Source organism: Rana temporaria, chromosome 3, assembly GCF_905171775.1.
Source record: "Rana temporaria chromosome 3, aRanTem1.1, whole genome shotgun sequence".
Taxonomy (NCBI): domain Eukaryota; kingdom Metazoa; phylum Chordata; class Amphibia; order Anura; family Ranidae; genus Rana; species Rana temporaria.
The window spans coordinates 200,628,358-200,645,539 of NC_053491.1; the positions used below are offsets into that span (position 1 = coordinate 200,628,358).

Below are 17,182 nucleotides of genomic sequence, written 5' to 3' on the forward strand. Positions count from 1 at the left end.
CGGAGGAATGCGGAGGCGGGCGAGATCGGGTGTCAGCGCTTCACCGCTAAGGCTCCCCCCACACCAGTGTGAAAGTGCCCCAAGTCTTGACTTTTGCTCCAACTTAAAACTCTATGCTCCCCAGCCATCCCACAAATCAACAAGGTCACCTCATTGGTCAAAAATAATTTTATTCATGAGATGGGCATAGCTAAGCTCCAGTTTGGTCACGTTGGCAATAATAAACTTTAACCACCGCCTTATAGACAAAAGACATCTACAAAGGCAGTTCCTTAACTGTGGGAGGACATCCTCCCAGAATCGCGCTCATGAGAATGTCCGTGACCGCCGGGTCCTTACCACGTGATCGCTCCGTCCAATGATGGAGCGATCACTTGTAAACAAACCCCATATCTCACTGTAAAGAGGACCTGTCATGCCATATTCCTATTACAAGGGATGTTTACATTCCCTGTAATAGGAATAAAAGTGATAAAAAAAAAAAAAAATTTGCGGAAAAACGTGTCAAAGTAAAGTTAATAACACACACTATATATATATATATATATATATATATATATATATATATATATATATATATATATATATATATATATATATATATATATATATATATTTTTAAAGCACCCCTGTCCCCGTGTGCTCGCATGCAGAAGCGAACGCACACGCAAGTCCCGCCCACATATAAAAACGGTGTTCAAGCCACACATGTGAGGCATCGCTGCAAACGTTAGAGCGAGAGCATACATTTTGGCCCTAAACCACCTCTGTAACTAAAACATATAACCAGTAAAAATATTTAAAACATCGCCTATGGGGATTTTTAAGTAGCGAAGTTTGGCGCCATTCCACGAGCGTGTGCAATTTTGAAGGGCGACATGTTGGGTATTTACTTGGTGTAACTTCATCTTTAACATTATGCAAAAGAAAGAAAAAAAATACTAATTTGCTACATTATATAACAGAAACAAAGAAAAATTCTTTTTTTTTTTACAGAATGTTCAGTCTTTTTTCTCTTATAGCGCAAAAAAATAAAAACCCAACGGTGATTAAATACCACCAAAAAAAAGCTCTATTTGTGTGAAAATTTCATTTGGGAACAATGTTGTACGACTGAGTAATTGTCATTCAAATTGTGAGAGCGCTGAAAATTGGTCTGGTTATTAAGGGGGTTTAAGTGCCCAGTGGTCAATGTACCCAAGGCTCCTCAAGTCAACAGACGAGAACGGAGAGCTTAATATGCAGCTGGCAGAGGAACACACTGTATCCATAATGCTTCTGCTTCCAGAGGTCACCTGTGAAAGGGAACTGGAGCATCCAGCAGGTTCGTTCAGCCCTTCCCATGCCTGCCTCACAGGGTTACCAGCTGACCTTGCCCTGGTCATCTAGTTAAGGAAAAATAACAGAGACACAATACTGGAGGACCAAGGGTTTGGACTTCTAACAGCTGCTAAAGTGATTGTGTTTCCTGTAGGGAGGAGCTTCATCTCTCAGGTGTGCCATTCTGGAAGAAAATCAGTTTACTAGATAAAAACTTGGAACCCCCAAATATCCGCTCGAATCGCTTTTATATTGTTCAGCAAAATCACACATTACAGTATCTCACAAAATTGAATACACCCCTCACATTTTTGTAATTATATCTTTTCATGAAACACTGAAGAAATTACACTTTACTACACTCGGTGTTACACTGTCTCAGGTGTTGAGGAGCAGGTGTGGTAAATTTGGTGTCATCACTCCCAAGACCATGAAACTGAGCTGCAGCACAGTGGGCAAGACCATACAGTGGTTTAACAGGACAGGTTCCACTCAGAACAGGCCTCACCATGGTCGACCAACAAAGGTTAGTGCACTTGCTCAGCACAACCAGAGGTTGTCTTTGGGAAATAGATGTATGAGCCCTGCCAGCATTGCTGCAGAGGTTGAAGAGGTGGGGGGGGGGGATCAGCCCGTCAGTGCGCAGACCATACACTGCATCAAATTGGTCTACATTGCTGTCGTCCCAGAAGGAAGCCTCTTCTAAAGATGGACAATAAAGCCTGCAGTTCGCTGAAGACAAGCAGACTAAGCACATGGATTGCTGGAACTGTGTCCTGTGGTCTGATGAGACCAAGATAAACTTATTTGGTTCAGATGGTGTCAAACGTGTGTGGCGGCAATCAGGTGAGGCGTACAAAGACAAGTGTCTTGCCTACAGTCAAGCATAGTGGTGGGAGTGTCATGGTCTGGGGCTGCATGAGTGCTGCCGCCACTGGAGAGCTACAGTTCAAACACCATGAATGCCAACATGCACTGACATACTGAAGCAGAGCATGATCCCCTCCCTTCAGAGGCAGGGCAGTATTCCAACATAATGACCCGACGCACACCTCCAAGACAACCACTGCCTTGCTAAAGAAGCCGAAGGTAAAGATGATGGACTGGCCAATCATGTCTCCAGACCTAAACCCTATTGAGCATCCTTAAACAGAAGGTGGAGAAGCGCAAGGTCTCCGACATCCACCAGTGGAAGAGGACTCCAGTTGCAACCTGTGTAGCTCTGGTAAACTCCATGCCTAAAAGGGTTAAGGCAGTGCTGGAAAATGGTAGCCACACAAAACATTGACAGTGTGGGCCCAATTTGGACATTTTCACTTAGGGGTATACTCACTTTTTTTGCCAGCGGTTATTTGGAGGGTACAGTAAATTTACACTGTTGTACACACTACTTAACATTGAAGAAATTATACTTTGCTACAATGTAGTCACATGAAAATACGTCCCAAGAGTGGGAAATGGACACACACACATACACACACTTACTTGAAAAACCTTCAGATTTTTGTACACCTCTTTTTTAAACATGAAAATTATAGATTCATTCAAAACTTACACATTAAAAACAAAAGAAAATTTGCTTCATGAAAAAACTTAAATACTTAAGCGCACAACCGATCTTTTTTTTTTTTAATTTCAATGACAGATTTATTTCTCAAACAAATTCAGAAGCTGAATAACATTTCATTGTTCCACTAAAAAAAGATATATACAGCCCATTCTGTATATTGAAAAGTTTGTACATTAGACATGGGTTACTGAAATATATACATGTTCCCATGTGCTATACACATTATACCTGTATAATGACAACGAATGACACAAGCATTTCACATTTTATGTCTGTCTTTCTATTCTGCAAACATCAAAGTGCAGTGTTCATAAAAACACCAAATGTGAAACTTGATCTGGGGAAAAAAAAATAAAAATCCTATCAAACACCTCCATAAGTTAAATGTAAATTGCTAGACTAAACATTTGCAGGAATATTGGGTAACTGAATTGATATTTTAAACGTGTGTGGCGCACAATCTCTCTCAAAAAAAATCCCATTGACATATGATTACTGTATGGTCTTTCGCTATTTACATCAGTAAGATACAAATCATACATAGAAATGTGGTATATTTCAGCTGTAACAGATCACTAGTCTTAAAAGCACATTGACAAAGGGCCAGGATCTCATCCAGTTTATGTTAACATTTCCTAATCAAAGAACTACCAGCTGAAAAGGCTGGATTAAAGCCCATACACTGGCTGGGAAAAAAAAAAAAAAATCACAGTTCAGCAGGAACTGGCTGACTTTTGGTCCATGTGTACAGCTGTCTAACAGAAGCCGATTTAACAACGGTTACGCTGGAAAACCAGCATTCGATCACGGCATCAGCATCACTTTTGCTATGCCGTGATCTGTCAGTTGTTTTTTTCCCCCTTAATTCAACCCATTTGCTGAAAAAACTAAACAAAAAAAAAAACAATTCTGTGCACGCAGCTTTAGTCATATGTGTGAATTTAAATTGCTAGTGGGACTTTTGCGAACAATTCTAGTAGTCCTGCATTCTTACAGATCTAGCAATGGAGTCCGTTAGCTAGTTTCAGTAACAATATGAAATTTGCCATCAACATTTTTATTTTTAAAGCCAGACCAACACACAGTAAAAAAAAAAATAATTGAAGTTGGTCATTGAATCACTGGTGGTGAAAGCAGATCTGATGTAGAATTACAGAAATGTAATGCAAAGGCAACATAAGCAGACAACTACTCTCTCAATCTAAGGTTTTGAAAAACTGAAAAGTTATATACAAATGCCAGTGTTCATCTGTGGAGCCTTCAAGGATATGCGCTCAAGTTGCATAGAGAGGTTGTGTAGTAACTGACTTTGGCACAAACAGCCAAAGTTTAATAGGCCTACCCAAAAACTCCAGTGAAACAATGTACAGATCATCAAGGTATGATACATCAATACTGTACATGTTTCTTTACAAATACAGAATACATTTTTTTTTTTAAATACCCATGCAGTACAAACTCTAAGGACATCACAACATTACTAATTTCCATTTTTACACAGAATCGCAAACAAAACTATTGAATGCTTTAAATTAAACTGCAGATCTTGGGAGAACGAGGTGGCATTTTTGGTGCAAAGTATTCAACCATGAATGAGTTGTTTCTGTGCGATGACAAAAAGGTATGTGCTCACTTCTATATTCCTCTGGTCTGTAAAAAACACAAAGGTAGGTTCTAAATGGCACAAACAAAAAATATCCAAGCTGACTTATGGCACCCACTTTAGGGCAATGATGACATAAAAAGGAATTGGCATTCCCTTCCACAGTGGTCCTCCGACTACATTAACATATGTACAATATCCAATACCTTGATAGAACTTGAGGCATTTCATGTTATTTGCATGAATATAGTTTAGGCAAGGCCATTTAGGTGAGGCAGCAGCTGACTGCAGTATTTGGTGAAACATTGACCAGAGTACTTTCTGAAACCTTTCTATGTACCCGTGCCATTTACAATGCTTATGTGACCTCATTAGTGGAAAATGGAACTTCCATCTTTTTAAATTTTCTTTTTAATGACATAAGCTATGCAGTCTGCAGGACAGCCCATCTTTAGTCTATCCACAGAGCAGCACTCCCTCTTCGAACCCTGGAATTACAGGTGTGCATGCTGCATCACTGCTCTGCTGGTGCCCTCTTCACCACACTATTTTTCTTTGCAGTGGTCAGTTTCTGCCATGGTAGGAATAACTACTCCCACAGGTGAAATCCCAGGACAGCCATTTTTAATCTTTTAGAATGTGTGTTTATAAGCTGAGGCAGTCAAAGTCCATACCACCACAAGGGATATAGAGCCTGGGCGCACACTGGGTTAGGAACTCCCATGTGTTCCCCAGCCTAAAGCCTGCTACACACGGGCTGAAAATCAGCAGGAACAGGTACAGCCACCTGTACAACAGAAGCCAGTCTTACGATGTGTGGGTTGGGTTTTTATTTTGTTAAATTTATAAGCCAAGCCTTAGGCCAGCCATAGATGCAAATTTGCATTATTCTCCAATTAGCGCACACAGTGCCAACAGGGGAATTCCTCCTGCTTAGACATTGGGGGTTATTTACTAAAGGCAAATCCACTCTGCACTGCAAGTGCATTTGCTATATATCTGAGGGGAAGATCTGCTGATTTTATCATCCAATCATGAGCAGGCTAAAAATGCAATTTTCCTTGCACCAGATCTACAACGACTGCACGTCCAAGTGCACTTGTAGTGCAAAGTTGATTTGCCTTTACTAAATAACCCCAATTGTCTTCTTCCAGCAGGGAGGCGGGTTGGAGAAGACACCGATTAGCACTAGCGGCTATAGCAGCTGCTTGCGATAATCGAACGATTTTAACTCATTTAGTAAAAACACTCAAAATGTTTAGTTGATACATTTTCAATTAAATATGTGCACAGCCTATGCTTTGAAAGGTATTAGCATGCAACAGTAACAAATCTCAAGTTCCACATATCAAGGAATTAAAAATTTTACACATTTTGTGAAGGTTAACAAAAGATTTTATTTAAGTGGTACCTAAAGTAGATCGAATGCAATTTTATATAAGTAGGGAATGGTTATTTCCCCTGTAGGGGTTTATTTTTGCCACCTGTTTCATCATTGGGAGATTACTCTTCTACTTCTGTTCAGGTGACAATTGTAAAAACATGGATTTCCCATCAGCAACACAAAGATGTCCCAGCAACAAGGTTACCAGGTCATAAGGGGCGAACTTCCCCAGAGGGGACACAGACCATATTAAAACCATACAGAAGTTGTAACACTTCCAGGCTATATCCAAAACCAAAAGGTTTGGCTTTAAGATACACTTAAGGCTTGTTGGTAGACTAGATTAAAAACACCCAGCTGTTAATATAGCAAGTTCTTGCTACCGGCACAGATTCCTTACTGAAACGTACGCACACTATGGACCACAGACAGATTTTTTTTTTTTTTTTTTTTAAATGTGTGACATGCGACATTCCTCCTCTAACTCAAATCCTGCTTTAGGGCCAGTTGCCACCAGATGCAGTTCCATGCGCTTTTTCCTGCACAAAATGCATGCAGTGTTTTCCCTGTATTCCAATGGCTCTAGTTCACACCATGCAGTCAGTTTCCGCACGGAAACTGACTGCATGGTGTGAACTAGAGCCATTGGAATACACTGTGCATGCATTTTTAGTGCAGAACAAAAAAAGCACACAAAAAACTGCATCTGGTGTGAACTGTCCCCAAGAGATGCTAATCCAATTGGCTAATTTGGCAGGTTGGTCTAGAGCACATTTTCCTTTCTACATTGTGTAATACTGGACATAAGAATGATATGGTACCAGCATGAGATGCCTTAAACATGAAGAATGGAATTCAGATATTTGGACCACCACATTAGGAAGATGTTACATTCATAAGCCATTTTGTAATTGTGTATGTAGATATAAAAAGCCACTTTTAAAACCTATGATATGTTGCACTTCTTCCCCTTCCTGCTAAATATGTATTACAGAATTTACATTCAACAAGTAGGGAGGAGTAAAAAATAAACTGAAAAAAAAATAAAAAACGTTCCAATAAAAAGTTGGTAAACCTACAGAACCCTAAAAAGCGCAGAATCTGAATCAGGGAAGCCTAGAATAAGAAGAAGTCCTTTAGAACCAGGAACCTGAAGCTGCATATCAGAAAATTGTGGGAAGATAATACCACACACCCTTGTCCACAATCTGCTCTTTCTAAAGTTCCTATACCATATCCAGAGAACAAGAACTGATGTACAGCTTTTATTCTCTGGACAAAGCCAAGACTTGCATGAAATGAAGGATTGAGCAGTAAATATGCTTGGTACATACATTACTCAAATTATATGGCACAGGTATATTTAACTTCCAAAACTGTGGCACCATTTAAAAAAAAAAAAAAAAAAAAAACTCAAATAAATGTAACAGCACTCACAATGATTTTAATTTATAGCAGCATTTTACACAGTTTGTGTTATAAAAAAAAAGAAGAAAAAATGTATTGAGTAACAAAATGTTTAAATTACAACAATCCTTTGTGCACTCGCCGTATTTACTGATTTGATTATTTACAAAAAGATGCATTTTTACACAGAATATAATTGTTAACACTGAAAGCAATATTACAACTTATCTACAGTTATTCCGGAACAATCTGGGGCCAGTGTTAAATGGAACAAATGCAAAAATCATATTTATACCATGCCTCAATTATTATATTGGAAAATGGGTTTTTATTAAACTTTCCTGTTTCAGATGCGGTCTTGAAGATGCAAGACTACAAAGGTTTTAGGCCAACAATTCTCCCAAAGCAGGTCACATACAGATCTGGGACCTGCTGCATGAAAAGTTTTCTATAGGAAAGCATTTGTTTCCGATAGCAATAAATCGGCTTCTATTACTTTTTTTTATGTGAAGTTTCTGACAGAAGACGGGCAATCAAAAGACTTTCTTCTGTAGCATACCTTGTATACATTACATTCGCTGTTACAAGGTATATACAATATTTAGCCAACTATATGAGAAAACCTCAGAGTATTGGCTACAAATGATTCGAAGACAAAGCCCCGAGTATGGCGATTACACAAGTAAAAGATCTGTGGGGATGAAACTGTGGCCAATACTATAATAGTCTCTCTGATGGTGTAGAGAAGCTGAAGTAATTGCCTATGGGAAGTCTGACTTGTGCTTAACAGTGCATGTACAGGATACTGCAAAGGTCCAAGCAGCCAGAAAAGAAGATTAAATAATCAAAGCACTACAGGCATTCCAATAGAGGATCTTTCACAGCCATGTAGTGCTTGTGTGAACAGATGTTGAGGAAGCATCTGAGAAGGTGGCAGGTAACTTGTTAAAGATAAAGTGAATGTGTGAAAATACATACACATACTTTACAGATATACTGATGAAGACCGCAATGACAGACTACGGAAGGAAAAAGCTACTCGGCTAAACATATCAGGAGATGCGGAGGGCAGAAAGTACCATATCCTTTTTCTATATACAGATCAATGGCATTTAACCTGAGAGAAGAAACTGTTTGCTGTGGCTGTGTGCATGGGTAGAGAATCCAAATCTTCTGTTCAAATTCCTTAGCATTAAACTATAAGGATCCACAAGGCTAGACTAACTGGTATTATGCAGAATAATGGATTACTTGCCCAGTGTAACATTTAAAAACCAAAATGTAAAATTTCTTTGGCATCCTGCACAAAAGCACTGGGCTCTTGGATCTGCATGTGTTTTACTTACATGAATTAGAAACATAACATGTGGAAAGCTACATACAGATGGATAGATTTTATTCTGGATTGTTCTGTCAATGGAAAGTGAACACAAGAAGGTCAGCCGTTTTCATTGATCCCTTCTGAGCATGAATGATGGAAAATCTAGAAGGGTCATCATGTATGTTTAATCAATCCTATCAATAAGCAGTCTCTACATTCCTCAGTAGGGATCAATCATCCTCATCCTGGCTGAGGTAAAGATACCAGTGTGCACATGATCTTTTCTTTGGACTTAGAAACTTTCACCTTTTTCATGAATGCAAACAAACAAGTGTCAGATGCAAAGTGGCCATTACTACATGTACTTATGCTTAAAAAAAAAATCGTTTCACCCAAACTCATAATTTAGTTAACAGGAACCCACCAGGAGATAAATATGAGAGTCGCCTTTGCTACAGGTGTCCAGCCTGGGACTTTATCGCTGTCCTTTTTTCACTAATTGGTAAGACACTCAAAGGGAAAAAGCTTTGTATACTAGATGGTGACACTACCTAATATATATCCACATTTTTCCAGCTCAGCCACTCACTAAAGGCAACAAAAATGAAAACAAAAGCCTAAAGCCACCACCTTAATAATCAGCAGTGGAAGAATCCATACTCCTCTCCCGATGGGTTCCTTTAAACTAGGGGTAGGCAACCTTGGCCCTCCAGTTGTGGTGAAACTACAAGTCCCATGAGACATTGCAAGACCCTGACAATCACAGGCATGACTCCTAGAGGCAGAGGCATGATGGGATTTGTAGTTTAACCACAGCTGGATTGCCGAGGTTGCTTACCCCTGCTTTAAACTTTCCTTGCAGTCTTTGGTGGTGATAATCTATGTTGTCAAGTTTCTAAGTATGCACATTCTCCAGGCTTTTTTCTGTTCTCATGTTGAGTTTAAGTCAATTTAGTATACAGAAAAACTAGAAGTATGGTGGAAGATTATTACTGTTGGCTGCCAAAATATTAACCAGTGGGTGATTAAGACCACCAAATTCAAACTGGTGCTAAAATGTCACTTTTGGGTGGACTAGCCTTTTAATTTACCTATTAAGAGCTAATGAACCAATCGCTGAAAAAAAAAAAAAAAAAAAAATCCAGAACTATACTAAACCAAGATTAACCATGTTTAAATATGGGTGCTGTCCAATTAAAAGTATAGCACATATATACAAGTTGGTTTACATAATAAGCCACCAATAAAATCAATTTACAGAAAAATAAATCCTAATGAGCTGTTGGGTAGGTGTTGACAAGACAGGCATTAAAAAAAAAAAAGAAGACTCAAAAAATGTAGCCATCATCACAGCAGACACAGCTGACTGTGCCAACTGCCGCTACTCCATCCATAGCCTTGACTGTGCATGTTTTGAACAAGTAGGCAATGACTGCAAATACCATAACTACCTATAAGCAGCTATCAAACGCTCATATGGATGTACTTCAAGGTTCAGTTCACACAAACATTTCACACGTCTATACATTTTTCAGGTGAACCACCTCAGAAATGCAGTTGTCAATGGGGTCAAGGTTTTCTGCAAGAACTGACATAAGAATGGTCTACTGAGATGCTATGTATGATAGTAAGGGGGGGGGGGACTACATTTTCTTAAACATAATGGGATACAATTTCTTTGTCAGGGATAAATGTCAAAATGGCACCCATTTTCTAGCAGGGCTGTAGATCCTTAGTGCCAGCCTTGCAAAAACAGGCCACAGTGAAACATACAGTCAGTATTACAACATACTGTATATATCTGAATGAAGGATCTCTGAATTTTAATTAAACGGAGAAGTGTGGGATTACAAAAACCACCACAACTTACATGTTCACCTACATGGACGCAGTGTTAGTCCGATGCTACAGCTGTCCCTCTCTGGCTTTAAGACAAAGAATAGAGCATTCAACTGCCTGCTGATCACTCCATTCTCAGTCTTCCCTGCGCAAAGTGGTGACCAGATGTCACCTCTCTGCCCCTCTAGCACCCACTGGAGTACCAAGCTAGGGAGGGGGTGGGAGCGGCTGGCTCAGGCTCTCAGAGGCATGCTGAGAGACTGAACCAGCTGCTGTTCAGGCATCTGGGCGGATCCCAACATTGCCAGGATTGCTGCAGAGCCTGAACCAGCTCTGTGACATAAACAAGCTTACAAGCTTTGGTCTGCTGCAGACTGAATCTGGGTCACAAAACTAAGTGAACACCTGTGGCACAGAAAAGTATGGCTAAATAAGCTCAAGCCATACTTATCTTCTAAGGACATATGATTGGGTTGAATAAGGTTTCCAAATTCTACAGTATGAAGCCACTCAGTTGGCAGTAGCTAAAAAAGACTGCCGACAGAATCGCTCTACAGTTAACTGCACAACAAATGTAATCATGTCAAGTTCAATAAAAGAACTGATTAACATGTGAATGTTATTATCAACTCTTATCAAAGAGGATTATAGTTTAGGCATCCTCTTGTAGCATATCACAATCAGAGAATTGCATGAGTTGATGCATTTATGCAGTAGAAAAAGGTATATTGTGTATAATTTCTTATGCTTTTCTACTTTAGGGACATTCCCCAGATATCACATTAACGCAATTGATGCAGGCATTAAAGTAGAACTAAAGCAAACATTAAGGTGGGGAACAGAACTGATTTTAAGGAATATGTGCATCTTTAGTGACGACACCCATGCTACAGAGCAGCCAGTGACATAACAGTGCAGCGCTGAGCCTGGTGAAGGCCACACTTCTCTCACAACCTGAAGCTATTCACACAGCACACTAAAGGCTTATCTTGCATCCAGCGGAAGTTAAAGCCCTTTTGGAAAAAGCAGTTGTAAAAACTTGTCGTGGCACATAAGCCATATTACAATGGTAGTTACAAAACATAAGACAGAAGAATGGCCATTTAAGGCATCTAAAAAAATCCATATGGCTTTTGTTGGATGAACACTATTATACATGGTTAAAAAAAAAAAAAAAGAAGAAAAAAAAAAGTGTTGAATTAAGCAAACAAAATGGTTTGTAGCACATCTTGCAAGAGGATCCAGGTCTAATCATCAGGATGTTTTCATGAGAACACATAATGGCATCCTCCCCACTTGTATAGGAAAGATGCCTTAAAGTGCAGTTTTATCTCACACTTGAGGGTAAGCTAGAAGTCTGTGCAGAGGTTACATACAGAGATGTGTTGTCTGATATAGGTGGGACCACAGAGTTTCCATTAGTTGGGGAGCATCCTTTCAGTTTTTCTAAATATTCTGCATGTACAGGCTTGTGGCACTGTAACACTTTCAAAGCGTCTTCAACTTTAAACCATTCCCTCTTTCGCCCTAAAGAAAAAATAAAAATAAGCAAAACTGTCAAATTCCTGTATTACAGGCCACAATGCATAATTTTATGGCATACATGTCAGAACCTTAACGAAGATTTTTTATTTAGTCATTTGAGTTTTTTTCTCTTCATTTCAAAAGGTCAGAATATTTAAAGTAATACCGTACTAAAGTCTTGTTTTTTTTTGTTTAAAAACCAACATGTTATACAAAGTGCCGGTTCACACAGGGACAACCCGACTTACAGCGCGACTTTGCAAGGCGACTTCAGCGCGACTTGGAGCAACTTGCGTGACTTAAAGTTGCCTTAGGACAGGCGACTTTGGCTGTGGCCAATCACAGAATAATCAGCTCTGTGGGAGGAAAGGGCTTGCCTGATTAAACCATTTTATTTTCCTGTAAAGTTGCTTCACAGTAGACAGACTTTGGAGGCAACTTCCATTGAAATCAATGGGTACAAGTTGCCTAAAAGTCGCCTTGAAGTAGTCCAGGGACCTTTTCTGAAGTCGGAGCATTAAGATGGCTCTTATTAACTTCAATGGAATTTCTCATGTCGAGCGACACAAGTCATGGTAGTGTGAACCTGCGCTGTGCATTGTTTTTGCACAGAGCAGCCAGGATCCTCCTCCTCGGGTCCCTCACCAGCACTCCTGGCCCCTTCCTCCTGCAGAGTTCCCCACAACAAGCGGCTTACTATGGGGGCATCCAAGCTGCTCCTGTGTCCATTCAGACATGGAGCTGTGACCTGGCCCCATCTTTCAATGGCTTGCTTACTTTGATTTAGCGCAGCGGGAGCCAAGGGCACTGTGTGTCTCAGCCAATCAGGAGGGAGAGTCCCAGACAGCCGAGTGTCTCGTGCAACATCGCTACATCAAGATGGAGTGCAGGTATTAAGGGAGCTGCTGCACAGTTTTTTTTTTTATCTTAAGATACAAAAAAAAAAAAAAATAACTAAGAAAAACTGGCAGATGAAAAAATCATGCAGATGACTCCGGGAGAAAACCTCCACCAATAGCAATAATAGCTGCTCACCTCCCACGTGGACCCCAAGAAGCAAAGGGTCACACACGCTTTCCCTTACAGGGTATAAAGATGCATCAGCAGATAGCAGCAATGAAGCTGACAGGAACGGATCCCGATCCTAGCTTCCCAAGCTCCTCCCATTATGATGGACACATGCTTCAATACCAATGATAAGGACCAGAACTCCACTACCACAGATATCATGCAAATAACAGTGCTCTCTGCAACAATAGGCTTTTATTTATATAAAGAATAAAACTTACAAGTGAGGCACTGAGACCCAGTGCCTGGTAAACAAGTGTGTACACAGTAGATCAGCGATGGTTGCATGCGACATCATGTTATTTCCTTCTGTCCGCGTTGCATTCCAGGGGATCGGACGTCATTAGCAGATCCCTGAGGGCTAGATGAAGACCTGCCCCCTGGGGTGCAACGCATACAGATGGAATGAAATCACGTGAAGTCACCCATGGCCATCACTGATCTATTGTGTACACGCTTGTTTACCAGGCACTGGTATATAAATAAAAGCCTATTCTGGCAGAGAGCACTATGTAGGTTTTTATTTCCACAATATCTGTGGTAGCGGAGTGCTGGTATTGGTATTGAAGCATTTGTCCATCATACTGGAAGGAGCTTGGGAAGCTAGGATCGGGATCCGTTCATGTCAGCTTCATTGCTGCCATCTGCCGATACATCTTTGTACCCTGTAAGGGAAAGCGTGTGTGACCCTTTGCTTCTAGTGGTTTGAGTGGGGAGGTGAGCGGCCATTACTACCATTGGTGGAGGTTTTCTCACCATTGAGGTCACTGTACATTAGCGTCTATGCTCCGATATATGGACTTTTTAGCCTTTGTAATAGGTTTAGCGCTTCACTATTATATAGCAGAATTGTATATAGAGAGATAAGAATAAGGATCAGCAAGTTCAAATTCCATTTTGCTGAATGGTATCGCTCTAAAATTGCAAATGTCAAAAGGCGTATTTCGTGTCCAAGTTCACCTACTTCTCACTTTCCATAACCTGTTAAGACATTTGTCACAGTTAAACTGCAGTGACAAGAGAAAGCAGCAGACCCAGTTTACCACATTTCAGTCAGTGGCAAAAAAACACTTGGAGCCAGTTCACACCCCATGTATTCCAGTGCATTTCTTTTCTGCATCAAAACGCATGGATTGTAAATTATATTGTTTTCAATGGCACAGTTCATAACATTGAGTTCTAGTTCCAGAATGAATGAAAAAAAAAAAAAAGTGGAACATGTTGCATTTCTTTCTGCACCGAACTGTCCTGGAATGCGCCAAAACGCATAAAAAAAAAACACATCACATTGCACCAAAAACTCACACGTCATTACGGTAAAAAAAAAAAAAAAAGGGGGGGCATATAATGCACCAGAACGCATCTGCAACACACCGCAATGAGTCTAAGAAACCCACATGCAGAAAAGCATTTGCAACACATCAGGACTGTGTTTCTTTGGTGTGAACTGGTCCTTAACCAGGGAAGATGTTCTCTCTCGCCACTAGTAAAATATTGCAGATACACACCATTTGATAGCATAGTACAGTATGGAAAACACCATTTCTCCTAGGTCCAACAATAAATCTAAAGAGCTTACCAATGTTAACAGAATCCTCCCAGTCTTCCAGCACTTCCGTTACTGTGAGAACATACACATATGTTCTGTGTTTCCTATCTTGGTTCTGCTTAAATGGGAAAAATACACATCTTTAGTGTGAAATATTCATATAAAAAATTACTCACTGTTAACATATGGAGAAAGCAGACCGTTTAGACACCCTAGAGCCCCATGTGATAAAGCATGATTGTAAAAAAAATAATTAATCGATAGCCTCTTCAAGAGCGGGAGGTCCGCTTTCAGATAAAAGTGGTCTGTGCGGCGGATTCGCCACAAAATCACTTTTAATCGGCAGTGGGAAAGGCACCCACCGCCTTTTATCGGAGCAGTCGATCAAATCCTTGTCGGTCTGTGGCATGGAGACCGGGGGGGGGGGGGGGGGGGGGGCGAAAAATGTTAACTTGTAAATACCAAATCTCAGAAAGAGTGGTCCTTAAGTGGTTAAAGGCTAAACCTTTTTCTGGCACTTGTTGGAGAGATAGATAGGATTGATAAACACACAGCACACACTTTTCATTGGGGCATGAAGAAATCAAAAAAGTTAAATAGTTACCTCAAAAACTCCCAGGAGTCTTCCTAACTTCCCCTTTACACCAGCCTGCGGGAAAAAAAAGGAAAGTTATTAAAAATAGTATAGTATAATTTATTTAGACAGACAGGCACCCTAGGATGTCCATCCCTCTCCAAGGTCACAAACGTGCATACCAAGATATAATATATCTCTATATTTCAGTGGCAAAGTCCCACAAGAGAGACTGCACAGTGCTTAAACACTGTGGCAGATTTAAAGATTGGAGAATCTTCAAAAAAAAAAAAAACAAAAAAAAAACCACACATTTAAATAAATGTTATCCAATATACACAGAAAGGAAATTACTTTGAATGCTTAATCATGTGCAGTTGCTTTTCATATTGTCAATATTCACAGAAATGTGAGAAGATTCTTAACTCTCCACAAAGCAGTTGAAGATTGCCAAAAGTCTGCAGTGTATTGGAAACTGAGGGATATTTTGATTATGCTTTATGGCTGAAAATCACAACATTTTCAAAATAGAAAACACAAAAGTAGTGCAAACAGTATTTATGAATCCATGGCAATGCATACAGTACATCTCAACCCCGATATGTACTGGGAAAAAAAAAAAAGCTACGCAGACTTCATTATAAAGTATATCCCTTTACCTGGTCCCTTGGAGATGTGGAAAGAGTTCCATGTTTTACAAGTAATGTAATAAAGTATTCAGACTATTATAAAACAGTTTACACAATACCAGGAACAGGCACCCTCCACAGCCTGTATTAGAAGGTTTGAAAGTAACATATTACTATATCTAAAAAACAGAAGTAGGATATATCAGCATTTTAACTAGGAGTCAGACGTGAAGCTATATGAAGGGTGGAAAGTAGATATAAATCTTTTATGTTATAGTACTAAAATCTTAGACTTTTTTTCATGGATATGATCATTTTAAATATAATACACAATATTGGCAAAGGTTTACTTTAAATGTAATTATAATGCCTTCTATTACCTTAACTTTATACTTGCTCTGTGTAATGGTTTTGCACAAAGCAGTCCTGATTCTACTCTTCTGGGGTCCCCCGCCTGCCTTCAGAGTGCCCCAATAGCAAGCTGCAAAGTATAGTATATAGTGCCCCTATAGCAAGCAAGGTAAAAAAGGAACTTCTGCCTTTAGACTCACTCACTTCCTGCCCAGGACTACATGTCCCATAAGGCATTGCTCCTCACACATTTACAAGCTCTCAGACACTTATTGACATGGACAGTGTACTGAGCTGTATGTGTGCTGCACTGTATTTCCAGATATAAGAAATTCATTCAGGTCGGCTGATCGATTATGAAAATAGTTGACAACTATATTCATAGCCGATATGTTTCGGCACCTAGATAGCAGGTACAGGGAGATCACCTGCTGTCATAGGGTGGGAGGGCAGAAGCTGGAACATGTTAACCTCCATCCTAAAATAGGGATGGACCATGCAACATGTTCGAAAAGGTGACCTTCGCCTTTAAAGAGTTGGAATTTTTAGCCAGACCTATCAAATTTCAAAGAAATCCAGCGCTCTGGAAAGAACCAATCAAAAACAGTACAGCCGATTCTTTTATTATATCCAATTCGGTAAATTTTTTCCCCCATCAAATAGTCATACGTTTATTGCCTGAAATGGCACAATGAAAAAAAAAAAAAACACACAATTTTTCCAAAGCAGTAAGGACTACTTTGAGAAAGTTGGCCAAAGAGAACACGATTAGATGGGGCTACTCTGGTACTTCTATAGGTGAAAAAATAAATAAACTTTCCAAAATGGACAGTACTGCCAATTCCACAATACAGTTAAAAAAAAAAGGGGGGGGGGGTGAAAATATTAAAAGCATTTCTTATGATCAACTGGGCAGTCTTTTAAGTTTAAGAATTCCAATTACGGTATATACACACTACTAAAATCTATAAGCCCTCAACTTGTTAATTATTACAGCTCACGGCTCTACTGAAACCACTTGCCGCGTATTAGGGACTCTTCCC

At 39.8% G+C, this 17,182-nt stretch overlaps 1 protein-coding gene across 2 annotated transcripts in view; it reads right to left on the reverse strand.

Annotated features, from left to right (window-relative positions):
- Nucleotides 1-7,301: 7,301 nt before the first annotated feature.
- The window catches only part of NUDT4 (nudix hydrolase 4), a 35,927-nt gene continuing 26,046 nt past the window's right edge, over nucleotides 7,302-17,182 (reverse strand). Inside the window, exons 3-5 of one of the 2 annotated variants that reach the window (XM_040344130.1) lie at nucleotides 15,190-15,234; nucleotides 14,616-14,703; nucleotides 7,302-11,971 (exon numbers count right to left, since the gene is read on the reverse strand). In XM_040344130.1, coding sequence (XP_040200064.1) covers nucleotides 11,772-11,971; nucleotides 14,616-14,703; nucleotides 15,190-15,234 — 333 coding nt within the window. In that variant the 3' untranslated portion in view covers nucleotides 7,302-11,771. The remainder of the gene's footprint in view (nucleotides 11,972-14,615; nucleotides 14,704-15,189; nucleotides 15,235-17,182) is intronic. The other variant, XM_040344132.1, reaches the window with a different exon arrangement.